General features: G+C 37.8%; 1 protein-coding gene across 2 annotated transcripts in view; it reads right to left on the bottom strand.

Moving 5' to 3' along the window:
* The window catches only part of RBBP6 (RB binding protein 6, ubiquitin ligase), a 32,723-nt gene extending 16,025 nt beyond the window's left edge, over window positions 1-16,698 (bottom strand). For both annotated transcript variants that reach the window (XM_015125811.3, XM_015125812.3), the window contains exons 1-7: window positions 15,448-16,698; window positions 10,331-10,430; window positions 7,647-7,683; window positions 3,051-3,095; window positions 905-993; window positions 690-786; window positions 164-303 (exon numbers count right to left, since the gene is read on the bottom strand). In XM_015125811.3, the coding sequence (XP_014981297.3) occupies window positions 164-303; window positions 690-786; window positions 905-993; window positions 3,051-3,095; window positions 7,647-7,683; window positions 10,331-10,430; window positions 15,448-15,613 (674 nt within the window). In that variant the 5' untranslated portion in view covers window positions 15,614-16,698. The remainder of the gene's footprint in view (window positions 1-163; window positions 304-689; window positions 787-904; window positions 994-3,050; window positions 3,096-7,646; window positions 7,684-10,330; window positions 10,431-15,447) is intronic.
* Between the last annotated feature and the right edge of the window lie 646 nt (window positions 16,699-17,344).

Genomic DNA, 17,344 nt, shown 5'->3' with positions numbered 1-17,344 from the left:
AGCAGACTGCAGCCTCACAGAAATGCAAGATGTAGAGACTAATGACCTTGGTATACAAAGTTCTCAAGGAATCCAAGTAGCCAAGTTACAAGCCCAAGATTAAAACACTATACCCTGGGACTGACTGGAGTCTCCAAAGGTCATACCTAATTTGCATACTTACGCATCTATAGTTGGTATTGCATATTTTCCAGTGTTGGTAAGCATTGCACCTTTCATGTTAGGATCTTTCACTTCCATCATGAAACTTCTGGGAATTCCAGTGCTCTTTTTAATCCTAGGACCAGATTCAAAGTTTTTATCCTATTCAGAGGAAAAAGGAAGAGGAGGAAGAGAAAAAGCAGTTACCGTTATTTAATAAATTAGCTAATGTTATACAGTGCTTAATATATTACTTGTAGCGCTTTACATATGTGATCTCATTTAATCCTCGTAACTGCGATGTGAGGTAAGTACTATTTTATCTTCATTTTAGAGAAGAAAAAACAGGCTTATAGAGATCAAGTAACTTGCCCAAACTCACTCAGCTAAGTGGCAGAACCAAGATGTGAAGCCTGGCAAATTTGGCTCCAGAGACCACGCTCATTTGCCATTGTCTACAGAAGGCAGTATTAACCAAGAAAAATAAGATAGCTAAGAAACAATTCCAAAAGAAAAAAGGTAAGACATAGTTTCTGCTTTGAACTTACCCCATTTGTTGGGCAATTCTTAATATAATGTCCAGGTTTACCACAACGGAAACACGTGTAAGATGGAGGTGGTGGACCTAGAGGTTTCTTCATGTAACTAAAAGGGGGAAAAAAAATTACATGTATACGAGGACTTCGCAAAAATAGTGCTTTTGATTGGGGGGGAAAACCCACCCCAAAAGTTCCTATTAGTATAAAATATTTATGAAACTTACTTGATTGGGTCGTATTCATGGCCAGATTGCGACATCATTGCTTTAATTTTATCTTCTTCAGAAGCATTGGCTTCAGCCAGATTGGCAGTCTGTTTAACAGGTAATTATTTGACACACACATTAGAAACACATTTAAGACCACACAGCCAAAGACAACACCACTCATCCTGTAAAGAGCAGTATCTAACTAACCTTGCATAAAAACAGCTATTTACACGTATAACCTGGAAGAGGCACTCGGGAATTCCTTAGGTAATTACATGATGTTTGGGTGTCTGCAAGGCTGAAGAAAGTCATTCTGGGGGCACTCAAACCTTAGACCCTGTTTGTACCTTACATTAAGACTTGCATACTAATTTTCTACAAGTTAAAGACTGATATTGTTAGAATAGAAACACTTGATGTTTTAAAAATAATTCAAGTGTCAGAGCATTAAGACTATAATTTATACTTACAATGTGGAGGTAGGGATGGGGGTAGAATGACTGAACATATTATGCAGCAGGTATTAGAAGAAGGCTCTTTAGGTAGTGATGTTAGTTTCAAATCAAGTGCAAAAGATGTGCATTGAGCATTATAATTTTAAATTGAACTCTTCAGGTAAGTTTTATGAATTTCATCTTTGAGGTATGATATACAAGGTCTAGATATAAGCAGGGTCTAAGGGAGTGATTTCTAGTAAGTTGAATCTTCAGGCATTTAGCACTCATATCAGCCATTCATTGGGGTTTGTCTTTACATTCATCCACAAAACAAGCAACCAGTTTTAACATTTTATTGTAATTTTATATACAAAGAATGCTTAACATTAACAGAGCTTAGAACAGCAGCAACATTTACAGAAAACTGGATTACAGATGTTTAACAACTAATTTGTTTGAACCCAAACACTGTTTTACAAATACCTGTAGTTTAAAAAAACAAAACAAAACAAAACAAAAAAAACCCAATCCCCCAAATCTCCCCAACTCCTCCCCGCAAAGAAACAATGGTAGGAATAGACCAAAAACTCAAATATGGTCCTTACAGTACATAAGAATAAAAACAGTAAACTATAAAATTCTAAGTGTTAACTCTATACTAAACCACTTTGCATTAGAAAATTATAAAATAGGATGGCTTTAGTCCACTTTAGGTTTTAGAATAATCAATTTTAACGCTTACTTTTCCCAGACAGGAGCTTAAAAAGCAATTTGTTACTAGGACATTTTGTCGGGATACAGTCTAGGGGAAAGGACGTAACAAAGCCAAGGACAAGATAGGGACAGCACTAATGGAAAACCCATCTTTTCATTAATCTTGGTTGCTAAATTTGGTTTCACATTTCTGATAGCAGGGAAAAAGGATTTTTGGAAAATTGGACAGCTTCCTTCTCGGCCCTCAAAAGTCTGCCTACTTTTTTTTTTTAAAGGCACAATTTGCAAGCTAAATGTATTGCTTTAAAAAGTAATCCATCACTAGTGCTTTCCCAAACAGAAGATACACATTGTTGAGCAGAAAATGCAAGCAATCTTATCGCAAAACATTGCATATACAGTGATTCAGGAGGTAACAATTTGCCCCTCTGCCAAACATACACATTGGTATATTCCTGCAAACAGCTTTACACACTTACACAATTCATGTAGTCTGTGTTCAAACAAATTAGGTTGTTCAAAACTTTTTCTAATGCAGACAGACTACAAGTCTATAGCATAAAGAAACAACTGTATCACATTTAAAATATTGACCTTCATGGGATCAAGTCAAATATTCAAGAAATAACCATGCAATCGTCCGTGTAAAGGAAATCTTCTGTTTTGGCTGCTTAAAAAAGGTCCACATAACTTATAGCCAAAACCAGGAAATTCCTCCAGAACCTTGTTAGTTTCCAATGTATAATTAAACAAAACGTATGAGGGAAAAAAAAATTAAGTGTAGCTTCAAGTGTTTCTTCTGTCTTGAAGATGAACAATACTCCAATACGCTGAGGCTGACAAAGTATTCCCCTATCTTCTCAAAACAGCAACTACTCTTTACAGGATAGTAATAATATGTACAATGCTTTTGCAAAATATATCCTCCCCCAACCCCTCTTAAAAAACCGTTCCACATAAAAAAATATGATGTTAGAAAAAAACTTATATTTTCAAGAATATATATATACCTTTGTAAGCTGGGCCAGAGAAATAGACGCGGAAGAGTCATCAATCTGTTCACAAAAAATTAAACACACATTCAAGTTCCAAACTGAAAACATCTTAAAGTGATCATTTAGCCCCTATTGACACTTAATGTTGAAATATTGGGCATTTTCTTAGTTTTCTAAAGAATGTTAAGCTTGAAAATGTAGCTCAGCCTGCTTCATTCTTCTCTAGATATTTCACACAGTTATCAAAGGCTATCAGTTGGAGGGGAGGAAAAAGGGGCTCAATCAAAATGAAAAAATGGGGAAAAAATATATCACACAGAAAATCTGTTCAGAGTGTTGAGTCCCATTTCTCTCTATGGTCTCTAAATGTGACAATACTCAAGACAATATACACTGGAAGAGAGAATAAGAAATCTAATTTTCCTGCAAGGCCATTATACAACATTGTAAAAACAAACAGCTCTTTAAGTGCTCAGGTAATTGTTTTAATAAATAACAGCTCCCATATAATTGCTACTTCTTTAATTTTTGAAAACATACACTTCAGTCTGAGTGAAGCTTGTTTATTCTCTCATACAGAGAGTAAGAATAGCTTCTTGTCAAAGAAACCACAACTTTATAAGGGCAAAGATGTTAAGTCAAAAAAAGGGAAAACAAAAGCACCCTGTGGAGAAGGCCAACAGAGCTGTCACTTATTATGATGGACTCTATTATTTGAAGAAAGTTAATTTAATCACACAGAGCAAGTGTACATATAAAGGATATAAGAGGGCTTTAAAAAACGTATTTTAATGAGTCTTAAGCATTCTGCTCCACTCACTCACTGCCAATTCTCCAACACTGAAGTGGGGGAGATAACTGGGCATATTTGAAGAGGCATCTTTGTGTAAAAGATGTATGGAGTCAGGAGAGAGCCACCTTCATAAACTGTTGTGTGCAAAGAGGAATAAAACATTTCTCTTTCAAAAATAAAATAAAAATTAAAATGTATTTTAAATTGAACACTAATTTTTGTTCATTTGATCCTCTGAAATGATTTTAATATTAGTTTTTAAAAGAATCTTTAGTAAACAATCCTGAAGATATGCTTTCCCTACAGCTTCCTATGTAGTAAGTGGGCTGCTTATTTAACATGTCGTAAGGTCAGAACTCTTCATTTAAAATGGAGAATGTAACAAGATGTCTGGATCAAATAAAAAAGTCTTCATCAGGTATTCTATATTCCAGAGAACTAAAAGTTTTAAAATAAAAGCAACATGACTTAAGAGCCCCAAAGAGAAATGTAACCAGTCTCAATATGAAGTTCTTAGCCAATGCCCACACAGTAAATAAATGTAAATAAAAAATAATGTTGGCTAAATATAAGACACATCTCACAAATATCTTACGGTTTTAAAAGTTAGTTTGATGGATATTACTGGGATGTTTATTCAGACAAAAGGTTCTTTGCTCTACATTAAGGAACTGACTATAAAAGAGTTCATGATGCACTAATCCCACATCCTAATGCATTTTAACATAATTTGCCAATGGGTTATCATTTTTGTCCAGCTTTAAAGTATTTTTTTCCTTTAAGAACTAATCTCAAGTGGTAAGTAGAAAAAAACCTCTAAATAATACATACTCTCTTTTTATCTAAAATAAGTTCTGACCTACTCAATCTATTTTAAAGATTTTATACCAACCAGGAATTATTTGATTTTAAGTAACAAGGACTAGACAAATTGCTGTCAACCATCATCTATACTACATTTCTCACCAATAAAATAAACAGCCTTTAAAAATAGCCCATTACTATCTAGAATAGAATACAAATACTGATGATTTCCTTGGAAAGAAAACAATTATATTAACTTTCTTACCACTGGAACTAAAAAACTTAACAAAAAAAAGTCTTCCCACTCCTAACACTTAAGATACAGTATCCTTTTTGTTTTTATGCTGGGCTTTTGTGTGCTTTTAAGCTTTCTGCCAACTTAGTATTATATATTCATTGACTTTGAAGTGGTTTTAGATATGCAACTGCATTTAAATCACCTTTTTACCAAATAATCACTACTGCCCCTAAAAATCTTATAGTCCACAAAAAAGTCAAGTTTACCTCAAATTTAGAAAAGCAAACAAATGTTTTCTATATATAGCAAGGTGTTAAGAAATGAGCAAAAAATGTTGACAAAGAATGGTTTAAAAATGATTAGGAATCTGTATTACTAAACATCAATAAAAATAGTGACTCTTGGTAAGATACTAATGGTAAAAAAAAAAAAAATCTGCCACTTTAAAGTCCTCACAAAACTGACTGATGCAGATTGTTGACATTAAAATTAACCCACCTCCCTGTACCTAATTAGGGGTTTTACTTTGGGGAGCAAGGATCTAAAATCTTTTATGCTAATTATACTTGCTTTTTGAAGTTAAAGGATCCTATGAAATGCAACTCTGATATTTAGTTAGCAAGAAGAACATCCAGCTTTGGGGTATCAACATGGACGGATGACTAAAAACAAGACTGGGGAATATGGAAACAGTCATCCATCCTTGATTAGAGTTCGCTTCCATTACCAAAACTATATATTCACTTTACTAATCAGGATAAGAAAAATTTGGCCTAGTGCCTCTATTTACTTTGCTTTTGTGAATGTGTACAATCCACGTGATTCTAAATCTCCTAAGATGGGCACTAATTATGCTTGATGAATATATTCTCATCCTAAATGCCAGCAAATGCACCCCAAGCAAATAAATGATGGGGACAACAGGGTATCTAATATCTCTATTTCAATAATTCTACCTAAAAATTAAAGCCACTTTTAAAGTATTAAAAAAAAGAAAAGAAAAGAAAAGAGAAACCTAAATAAGCTTAAATAAACTGCTTCTTATAAATGTAATACAGACATGCCGGAACACACAAGGCTAAAAGAATGTTAACTTTATTTATGAACATGTGATTTGTGTTTATACACATGCTAATAAACAAAAAGGAAATAACTGTTTTCAAGAAATAAAACTTCATCTGAATTAGTTTAAATACTATATAAACTGTACTTTATACAAAATGTGTTACATTAACTACTACAGTCACCAGGATAGTCAATCTAATTTATGCTAGCATTTGGATACATAAAAATCAGTTTTAAACCAATCACCAGCAAAACATAAGCTTGGACAGTTTTTACAGCATTATGCTTAAAAAAACAAAAAACAAAAAACAAAAACAAAAACAAAAAAAACAAAAAAAACCCATATCCAAAAAGAGGAAAAAAGCCCCAAACACTAAGACTTTTGATCTTAGAATCACTGTATTTAGTTCCACAAGAACTAAAGGCCATATAACTCTAAAGAACAAGTCCAATGTTCAGATATTCTATTTTATCATGTTTAAGATCCAATGATCCAAGATTAGTGAAATGCCTCATATACAAAGAGCAATAGTATTTAAAAAGTATATAATGTGAAATAGCAAGCAATACCCTTGAATTCTAAATGAAGATTTTAGACATCTTGCATTATGTACAATATCAAGCCTGGGTATTAAAATGTTTAGAGAACCATTACATTTACAGAACCCAATTATGATAGACCTGTGTTATGAAACAGATGTTTCACCCCACAACTTAGGAATGCTGCTACTTTTTACTGAAGAGCTCAAAGTTAAAATGATATCACAAATTAAGTTAATCTGTGATTACAAAAATTAAGCTTAACTTTCTTCAAACCAGTTATCCTGGTTAGGGGGAGTTACCTCTGATAAGCTACAGCTTTCAACAGCCTACAATTAACGCAGCATTTTAGTATCTCATGAAAAAGAGGGAAATATTTTAATTTGGACATCTGCACTAACTAGATAGAAGGAGAAGATCTCATTAAACTTTGAAAACAATAAATTTATATAAACTGAAAATCACTAAGACATTTATATATTCATAGGGGGCCCCAGTTTCAGGTATCACTTTATAGTACAGATGTAAACAAAAGGAGGAGCTCAAAATGCCAAATAAAGCACGACTAAATAATAAAGCTGCATCAATGGTCTCTGGAAAGCTCTTTTCTATGATGTGTTTGAACTTGGAGAAAGCATCAAACTTTAATATAAGCTTTGCATGTTGCTAATGCATTTTTGGAAGCCATAAATCAGGCAGGAAAAAAAAAAACTAACAAAAACTAAGTGATACAACGTGAAAATGGCAAAATATACACTCCAAACATTTTTTATTGCAAGAAACAAAAAGCACACAACAGCCTGTACATACATACAAAATACTAACTATAGACAGACAAATGTAGAACATGTCATCATGTTCATTAGTGTAAAACCTAAACGATCTAAAAAGGATCATACATTAACTGTACAACACAGTGTCATACAGGGAGAATGCTATCATATTTAATATGAAACAGTGTTACGGGCACAAATTACCCATTTCTACAAAATAAGTGTGCAAATGATGCCACATATATCCATATTCAACTGAGCTGTCATCAAAATACATTTTATTTACAATATGTACTATGATCAGTTGGATATTAAGTTCTAAAATGATTTACTTCACTGCTACATTATAAAGGTAAAAGCAATGTGTAGAAAAAGTGTGAGATTGTGTTTTTACATACTGCTTTTGTAGTTGCCATCGCTGGTTCAGTTCGACTTCTAAAAAACAAAATAAAAACCAAAATTAACATTAGCTATTTATGAATTTTTGTGCTAATAAATTTTAACACATTATCTTCAATAATACATTTTTAGGAACATAATTTTCCTTTGGTATAAATATTTAACAACAGCCAATTTCTGAATGAATTACTCTGATTAATCTTTACCACCTCTGAACAGTTTTAAGATAGATTTGTGGTTTGGAAAAAAATTCCATACTAGGGAATTCGAAAATAAGTGTACCGTGCCACTTAAAACAAATGTTTTCTGAAAGGTAGTATGGGGATTTTAGGTTTAGAAATGTGGTTTATTCTTAATACACTGAAAAATTAAATTACATAATTTCCCAGTTTCTGAATAGGTAAATTTTCACACATCAGGAAGACCACTGTTGTTAACATTTGTAATTTGGATCCCTGAGAAATTGCTGTGCTCCCAAAACTAATTTTCCAATCTGGAAGGCCAGGCTGATACCTATTTTTCAAATGTCTCGAAACAATGATCAAGAATTGAACAAGAGGCCAAGGTGAGGCCCAGGAGTTTGAGACTAGCCTGGGCTGTAACATAGTAACCCCATCTCTTAAAAAAAGAAAAAAAAAAACTGAACAAAAATTCTCATTCCCAGAAAAACACATATTTTAGTTAGAAGAACTGACTCAAAAGGCTGTGTAGAACTGGAAATTTGGTGTTTAAAAACCATACACGTAAACCCCAAAAGAAATTATTTTAATCCACACAGGAAAGGGGAAGGAGTTGAGTTGCTAGATATACCTTTTAATGCTTCAAGTTTAAGGTATCTTGGCTATACAAAAATGTTAGCATCTAACAGGAGTTTCTAGGTTTGTGTATAATTTGGAATTTGAGATAAAAAAAAGCTGAGCTTTGATTTTCTAGTTATTTGCTCAAAAAAAAAAAAAAAAAAACCAGATGCATTTTATGAGGCAAATTTATTACAAACAGAATCCTATATGTTGTAAATTAACATAGTATTCTGTGTAAGAGGCAACTTATTTTGCCATGTACTTCAAGTAATTCTTTTCTTAAGAGTTTCTATCAAAAAATCTACAGAAATGATGTTTGCCATTTTTTTAAAAAGCAAAGTAAAACTTCACACTAGATTGTAGGAATTAATTATCCCCATAAATTTGTAATTCTTAGGCTGGGTGCGGTGGCTCACACCTGTAATCCTAGTACTTTGGGAGGCCAAGGCAGGTATATCACCTGAAGTCAGGAGTTTGAAACCAGCCAGGCCAACATGGTGAAACCCAGTCTCTACTAAAAACACAAAAATTAGCCGGGTTTGGTGGTGGACACCTGTAATCCTGGCTACTTGGGAGGCTGAGGCAGAAGAATTGCTTGAGCCTGGAGGCTACAGTGAGCCAAGATTGTGCCACTGCACTCCAGCCTGGGCAACAGAGTGAGACTCCCTCTCAGGCAAAAAAAAAAAAAAACCCTAATATAATTCTTCTATAGTTCTTAGAATCATTTAAAGATAAGAACACACACCATTAAAAGTTCACTTGGCAATTACAACAAGGAAAGTATTCAGCTTTTTAAAGCTGTTACTATACAGAAGATACTGCACAAAAGGACTTCTAAGTGTTAAGATATGGAATGTAACTTTACAACAAACTAATCAGAAAAATCTTAGAATACTTGCCCACATGAGGTAAAGCTCCAAGAAATGACTTTATTTTTATCTTAATTTCAAGAACACTTTCCATTTCCTAGCACTGGCAAATTCTAGAATTTTTCATTGACTCAAAACAATTTATTCCATTTCAAACAAAACTACCTAATCCTCCTAAGTGAAAATCACTACTCTTTACATAACCTAAGTTGCTGCCCTTTTCACATATTATAGTTCTGCTATCACTACTGAAATGGCAAGAAAGCAGAGAAAGTTAAGGATACAAGGTTTTAATCCTGCCCCAGGTTAGTGACCATCAGCTCTGGACTAGTTGTGAGACTGCTCTCTTTCTACTCCAATAATGTGCATTTACCATGTGCCAGACACTATTTAATTCTTACAACCCTCTAGGGTTAAGTACTCACATCCCTATTTTATTTTTGAGGAATCTGAGGCACAGAGACTTACCCAAGGTCCAAAGTCACACAACTGGTATGAAGCAGTAAATGGAATCAAATCTAAGCCTGATTTCAGTGCCTATGATTATAAATCCTATATACTTTATGCCTCTCAGCCAAAGCTCCTTATTGATAAAGAGTAAATGTTAGCATTGCTGAATACTCTTGATGCTGTCAAAATATTTAGGACCAATGTCTACGACACTAAATTTTTGTGGTGAAGAAAACCGAAGGAACACGCTAAAAAAAAAGCAGTCAAAGAAAGGCACAGAAATAATTTGAATATCACTTTCTTGTCTTTGCATATACTGCCCATATGGAGAAAAAATTTTTTCCTAATAATGGCCCTTCTCACCACAGGCTAAGTCAATTTAACTGGGGGAGGAAATAAAAAACAAACGAACAAAGAAACCCACTATCCTCACAGTCTTGAGAAAATGTATTCATTAAGGTTAAAGTAATGAGTTCAGTTCTAAAATATAGTTTTCTCTCACAAAATTAAAAAACAAACTAAAAAAAAGTCTATTTTGAGAAATACATGAGATTTGATACTTACATAACATATGTCTTGCTTGTAGATTTAACACCTCCAATAGGAATTCTTCTAACAATTACAGACGAATTCTTAGGAATCAGAGCATTATCATCAGTATATTCTGTAAATAAAAAGACAGAATCGAATTTCCATTTGGGGATTTGGGTGAGTACCCAAGAATTAGAAAACTTCAAATATAAATTTCATGGGAAATGAACTTTAAATATAATACTAAAAGTTCCTTGCAACTAGATTACTGATATTGTCAGAACAAACATCCAAAGCTGTAAGAGGGCTTGTTTTCAAAGGACAACAAATATCATCAGCAGGTTCTTGGCTCTGGCACCTCTACTTTTGTGGAACTCCAAATCTCAGTAACACTGTCATTCTTTAGTCAGAAATGCTGAACATATGAGCGGAGGAAAAGCTGTTATTTAGAATGAAGATATTCTGTCTCTCCTAGTCCCTAAACATTAGTTGAGTACTACAATCCCTGCACTCACAGAAATTATTACTGAGGAAGATAGACTAAAAATTAAATTATGATATTATGAATAAAGAGAAAATGGTTTTCTAACAAGGAATGAATAATGGAATACAACTTCAGATAGCATGATGATTCCAAGAAAGCCCCTTGGAGGAACTTCTACTGGATCCTTAAGGACTGAGAACCCAGCCAGATATGGGGGAAAAAACTGGTTGAGGACTATTTCAGGCAGAAGATAAGAAAAGCATGTGGGAAAATGACACGAAATAGCTTGAACAGCCTAAGAAAATAAAAGAGAAGAATGACAGAAAGGTATAGACCATACACTCATTTATATTTTGTTTTAAAGTGCAACAGGTAGACACTGAAGGATTTTAAGCAAAGTGATTATTTGCTTTTTGTTAAAGAAAAAAAGACTGCTTGTAGGAGAACAAGAATAGAAACCAGGGAACTAATAATGAGGCTGTTAAACAATCCAGGTAGAGATAATGATGACCTATGTTAGGATGTGACAGAGAGAAATTAAGACAGAATGTTTTCAGGTAGGATTGACAAAGCTTGCTGATGGACCGAATATTGGGGAGATGAAAGAGAAAGAGGAATCAGGCCAGAGGAATCCCTGGGTTACTGGCTACAGCCACTGGATAAACCGTGATGTCACCTTCTGGGAAAACCAAGAGGGAGATGAATGGATCCTATTTTTATACTCCTTGGGCTATCTGCAATACTTTTATAAGAATGAAATTAAGAAACTGGACCTTAACTATGGTGAAAGAATCTGTAAAATTACCAAAAAGAAAAATTATCTTGAAGATGCAAAAATGTATCCATCTCCTTTAATCACCCAACCAGGCCTTTTTATTGTCATTAAGTTTACTTGCTTCACTTAAAGTTACTCTGCACAAAGTGACTATCTCTGTTCTTCCGATTACTAAGCTTACCACATATGTAGGCGTATCCGGCTTTTAATGTATATTAATTATTTTTAGTCATAATGCTAACAGTACTCCTTGTTATAAATGAAATTGTTCAGGCAAGGGTTATTTTCTATATACTTCAAATAGAAGGTGGTATCTCACAGGTATTCAATCAGAGGTAGGCAATTTCCTAGATTTAGGCATGCCAATGTAGGACTATAATCATTATCTTGGATAGTTCATGATAGTCCCAAATTCCAAGAAAGTTTTGATTCAGAAAAACTGAGAGTATGGGGTGACTAGATTTTTTTAAAGTTAATTCTAGAAACAAAACAGTGTCAAACACCTGACAGGAAGTTTCTGAATATGCTAACAACTCAATGCACTCACAAGAGCTTTCCAAGACAGCCTATTAATTTGATTAGCACAGTACTGTGTCAAACTAAAAGGTGCCTCAATGCCCTTCAAAACAGATGTTCTGACTGACTTTTTAAATACCTGATTTACAATGATAATTTCTTACGCCTCAAGGTATCTTTCTAGGGGTATTAAAGACACTTTGGGGGTTATTTCATTTAAAATACCTCCTTAACAAGTAGTCTGTTGGCTTCAAAAGACCCTTTGTGCTTGGCAGTTTTTTTGACCCCAGACATGAAAGGCATGGATGAAATGAAAAACAACATGAATCTGAGAAATGGAGAGTTAGAAAGATAATAAGAGTCGTTTATAAACTCTTCATATTCAGCTTCCAAACCTCTCACACTTTAATTTCAGAATGAAGGATGTTTTGTTTTTTAGGGGTCGGTGTGCAGAAAAGCAGAAAAGTTTCTCATATATAACAAAGATTACTTGAGATTCATTTTGAAATATAGTCTAGAAACAAGCAGGATTCTTGTCTAAAATACATGGAATTCTGACCCAAGCATTTTAGTCTTATCAAGATTTAAGGGTCCTAGGCCAGGCACAGTGGCTCAAGCCTATAATCCCAGCACTTTGGGAGGCTAAGGCAGGAGGATCACTTGGGCTCAGGAGACCAGCCTGGGCAACATGGCAAAACCTCCATCTCTACCAAAAAAAAAAATACAATAAATTAGTTGGGCATGGTGGTGTGTGGCTGTAGTCCCAGCTACTTGGGAGGCTGAGGTGGGAGGATCACCTGAGCCTGGTAGGTTGAGGCTGCAGTGAGCCGAAATTGTGCCATTATACTCTAGCCTGGGCAACAGAGTGAGGATCTGTCTCCAAAAAAAAAAAAAAAAAAAAGATGTAAGGGACCTAAACATGGACAGAATTCCAAAACTGTAAGGAAATGTTTTATAGAAACATAGTAGATTAGGGATTTTAAAATTATAAGAAAGGAATTAAGAAACTGGACCTTAACTATGGTAAAAAGATTACCATAGTTTTCTTTAGTAAATATGTTGAGTATCAGTGCGAAAATCAAGTGGCGTTCTACTCAACTGCCTTGTGACATTGGATACTATTTTCCATAAAACTAGTTAAGTAGCTACCATCAATATCTCTTTCTCTCTTAATTTGAGGACTGCATAAAAAACAAATTTTCTCCCTCAAAGCTCCCTTTTCTTAACAAACCTAACATCAAATCTTTCTCCAATAAAGGGCAGCTCACATAAAGATAAAAAAGAAAATGTGCTGGGCAAATCACTTCCCTGGCTTTCTGGGTTTGAATTATGTATCATTTACTTCCTGGACTAGGAAAAAAAAATTGGTTACACAAAGTCACAAAACTCTTAAATTTCTGGACAGGATTCTTTCAACTATAACAAAACTCTTAAATTTCTGGACAGGATTCTTTCAACTATAACTTACCCAGTCTAAAGTTGCATTCACATGCCTGTAATCCCAGAACTTTGGGAGACCGAGGTGGGTGGATCACTTGAGGCCAAGAGTTCGAGACCAGCCTGGCCAGCAAGGCAAAACCCTGTCTCTACTAAAAATACCAAAATTAGCTGGGTGTAGTGGCGCACACCTGTAGTCCCAGCTACTTGGGAGGCTGAGGCATGAGAATAGCTCTAACCAGGGAGGTGGAGGTTGCAGTGAGCTGAGATGGTGGCACTGCACTCCAGCCTGGGTGACAGAGTGAGACTCTGTTACAGGGAAAAAAACCCCAAAAAAGTTGCATTCAATTGCTCAGTCGAAAAGATGGATAACGCCTAGCCCTAATGATTCAATTGTGTAATACTCCAGTAAAATATGAAACTTGAATATATGACGATAAAAATTGTCTTAATATCCTTTAATTCCATTCATATTGTCTCTCTTCTCATTCATAAATACTCAATATATCAAGATGGCCCAAACTTCTTATAAACCCATCTGTTCTGTGAAATTTGACTGTTATAGTTAAGGGATGCTTGTGAGACACTTAAATAAAGCTATTTCTCAACTGTTCATGACCACCACCAGTTTTTCCTCTCCTTAGTCAGAGGATTACACATAGCTCCAATTATCAAAGAGTATGATACTTGTTTTTAAAAGGTGGGGAAGCAGACAGTATTTTCACGTAATATCATTTGAGCAAATAAAATTCTTCCTTAATATTTTTGAGTCATGATACGCCAGCACTGCTGTTCCTTAACCTAATACAATTATACTTAGGTCTGCATTGTAAATGGAAAACTGGTCTACATGACAAGATTTACTCTACCTAAACTACAGGCTGGAAGTGGGGGACCTCCCATTTCAACTAAAAGAATCCATGTCACACCTTAAGTGTGATAAAAATTCAGTGACTAAAAAAATACCCTAACCTAATTGTCAACTTCACTTCTCATCCCATCAGTAACTTTTAGAACACCAAACTGCTAAAAAACACACATCAGCATTACTGATTTGAGAAAAAGAAACCAAAACAAGTTCAGAGTCAGGCAAGACTGCCTGTCACATTCATCTACTGTTAAGTTCCCAATATTATCAAATACTTTTGAAAAAGGAGAAAGAATCTAACGATTCTTATCAGTGGCTTATTTGTACTCTATGGTAGCCGCCTATTTTTCATACCTTAGTATCAACAGTCACGTAAAATCCAGCAACTACCACTTTAAAAAAAAATCAGTACTTTTGATCTTCATCGAATTGATAAATCTTAAGAGTAGTTACTAATTCTAAAGCTGACACACAAGAGCGGTGACATCAGAACATTTCAAGATCCAAAAGCAATTCCAACACTGATTAAACCCTCAAAAATATTAAAGTTCAGATCCCTTCTCCACAACACAGGCAAGCAACTCCAAATAAATAAATGCGGGGAGGGAGGAAGGCAGGGCGTAAAATTTGCCATCAAACTCCACAATGTTGTTAGGTTGGAGAATTCTTTTTTTTTGGCTGATCGAACAAACAAGTCTTGCACAGGCTCTCCTTCCCTCTTGATGGAAAATAAGTTAGAAAATGCCCTAAGACAAGCACCCAAAGAGTCTAGATAGCTATTCCCCTCTCCTCCCTCCCTCCCTCATTTTAAAAAAACAGCAAAAAGAATAATCAGGCTTCCACGTTTTGGGTTAGCCTGTTACAGATGACCCAAGTATGCAGAAATAAAATAAACCAGTGAAACTCCAAGGCCAGCTGCTGCAACCCTTGGCTATCAATGAAAGCTGTATCCAAAGTACTAGAACGAACAGTCCCACGAGAGACATAATGGCGGTTAGCTTCCTGCCAGGCACCTTCTAACTAGTATCTCTCTCCAGCCAGCAAATATCTTAAGACCATGCGGCCCTTACCTTCTTTCGTCTGCGCATTGGTGATCTGCAGGTCGCAGTCGGCAGCTTTCAGCTTCTCTCTCCCCATAATCTGCTTCTTTAAGTCGCAGAGGGAGATGTGGAGCCCATCAAAGGTGACGGTATCATAGTTGAGTTTAGAGGAAAATTTATAATGCACACAGGACATGGTGCCAAGGGATTCCTAAGGTTCAGCGAGGAGACGTGGACACTCTCAATATATGTATATTTATAAACTTTAAGAGCAAAATATGTACACACAAAACACTTAAAAGACACCGAAGGACCCTAAGGCCTCAGATTAAATACCCCCCAACCACAAGCAGGGGTTCGTCAGAACAATAATCCAGAGCCCCCCCGATACTCAGAAGCACTTCATGGGGGAGGAGGAGGACGAGGACGGGTAAGAGGGGAAATCGAGAATCCGCCAACGGGCACAATGTCACCCGGCTGGGTCCCCCTCGCTCATGCTAAGGGGCCGGCAGAGACGGGGGGATAGGCGGTGCAGTCAGTAGCGGTCAGTCCACACGTTAAGAGTCCGAGCGACCCCACGGGGTCAGGGGTCCATAGCGCGGCCGCACCTCCCGGCGGGTCTCTCTCTCCGTGGATTGGGGTGACCCAGGCCCCGGGAGAAGGTTGAGGGGAGAGGGCCTAGGCCCGGAGTCCACGAGCGGCCTCACGCCTCCTCCTGGTTTCCGGACGACCGGCGTCAGCTTCCCCAGGCCCAGGCCCAGGCCCCCACCGCACACAAACCCCTGGCGCCTGCTCCCCGGAGGCCACGAGCGGCCCCGCGGCCTAGGCCGAAAACGCGCGGTCGGCGGAGGAGAGGCCTTCCCGCAGGCCGCCCCCGGCTCCGCCTCCCCCCGCCGCCGCCGCCGCCTCGGACACAAAGCCGGCACTAGGCCTCGGCGAGGCCTCGGAGCACTTCCTCACCACCCCGGGCCCCAGCCGGCGGCCGGGTGGCTTCGGCGGACCCCGGGGACACCGCCGAGGCTCCCTGACGCTTCCTCTCGCCGGATCCTCCGCGCTTCGCTCGCCTTTCGTTTCCGTCGCCTTGAGGCCCGGAACCGGGAGAACACGCCCGCAAGCTGCCGGGCAGCGGCCAGGGCTTCTCCGGCTCCCTTTTTGTGTTGCCCCCCTGCCGCTCGGGGGCCCTCACCGAGCGGCGGCGACACTTCCAAGCCAGGCACTATGGCGGACGCGGCCTGGCTTCGGACGAGCGCCCCACTCCGGGGTCTCTTAAGCAGGGATAGCACGGGCGGCGCGCGCGAGGCGGGGCTGGCGTGCGCCGATAGGCGGGCCAAGGGGCGGGGCTGCTGACGTCACAAAGCGCACGGCCCGCCCACGTGACCCCGTGCTTTGTGACTCCAGAGCGCGGAAACTGAAAGAGCCGAGACAACGGGAGGAACCAATTGCTTCACAAGGGAGGGGGGTTGTCGCGTCGGGAGGAGCGGCTCACAGGGAGGCTCGGTGGGGAGAGCTCGCCTTGCCGGGGCTGCGTGCAGTTTCCACTGCAAAATGGCTTGCCTAGGGGTGGCCAGCTAACTCCCCTTTCCCCACAGGTCCTGTCAGCTCCCCTAAGCCTCCCAATTTAAGTGAGCATTATGGTTGCTAAGCAGAAAACTATGGTTGCTATGCAAGCGCTCCCTAGCTGCTGCTTCCCTAATAAACTGGCTACCCTATACTCTTCACAAGTGGAAATCGTGGAGCAGCCGCTGCCAAGAACTGACAACAGCCACTCGCACCATACAGATTTATTGAGCTCTTACTATGTGCTAGGACCGGGCTGATCGCATAATAACATTGCCAGGCTCAGCAGCCACGTTGTCTGGGTTGGATCCCTACCTGTGGGGCTCTAGATTTAACCCCTCTGTGCCTGGGTCTCCTTGGCTGTAAAATG

Source organism: Macaca mulatta, chromosome 20 (genome assembly GCF_049350105.2).
Source record: "Macaca mulatta isolate MMU2019108-1 chromosome 20, T2T-MMU8v2.0, whole genome shotgun sequence".
In the NCBI taxonomy this organism is placed as follows: domain Eukaryota; kingdom Metazoa; phylum Chordata; class Mammalia; order Primates; family Cercopithecidae; genus Macaca; species Macaca mulatta.
Note: the sequence above shows the minus strand (reverse complement) of the source record. Positions and strands in the feature narration are given on the sequence as shown.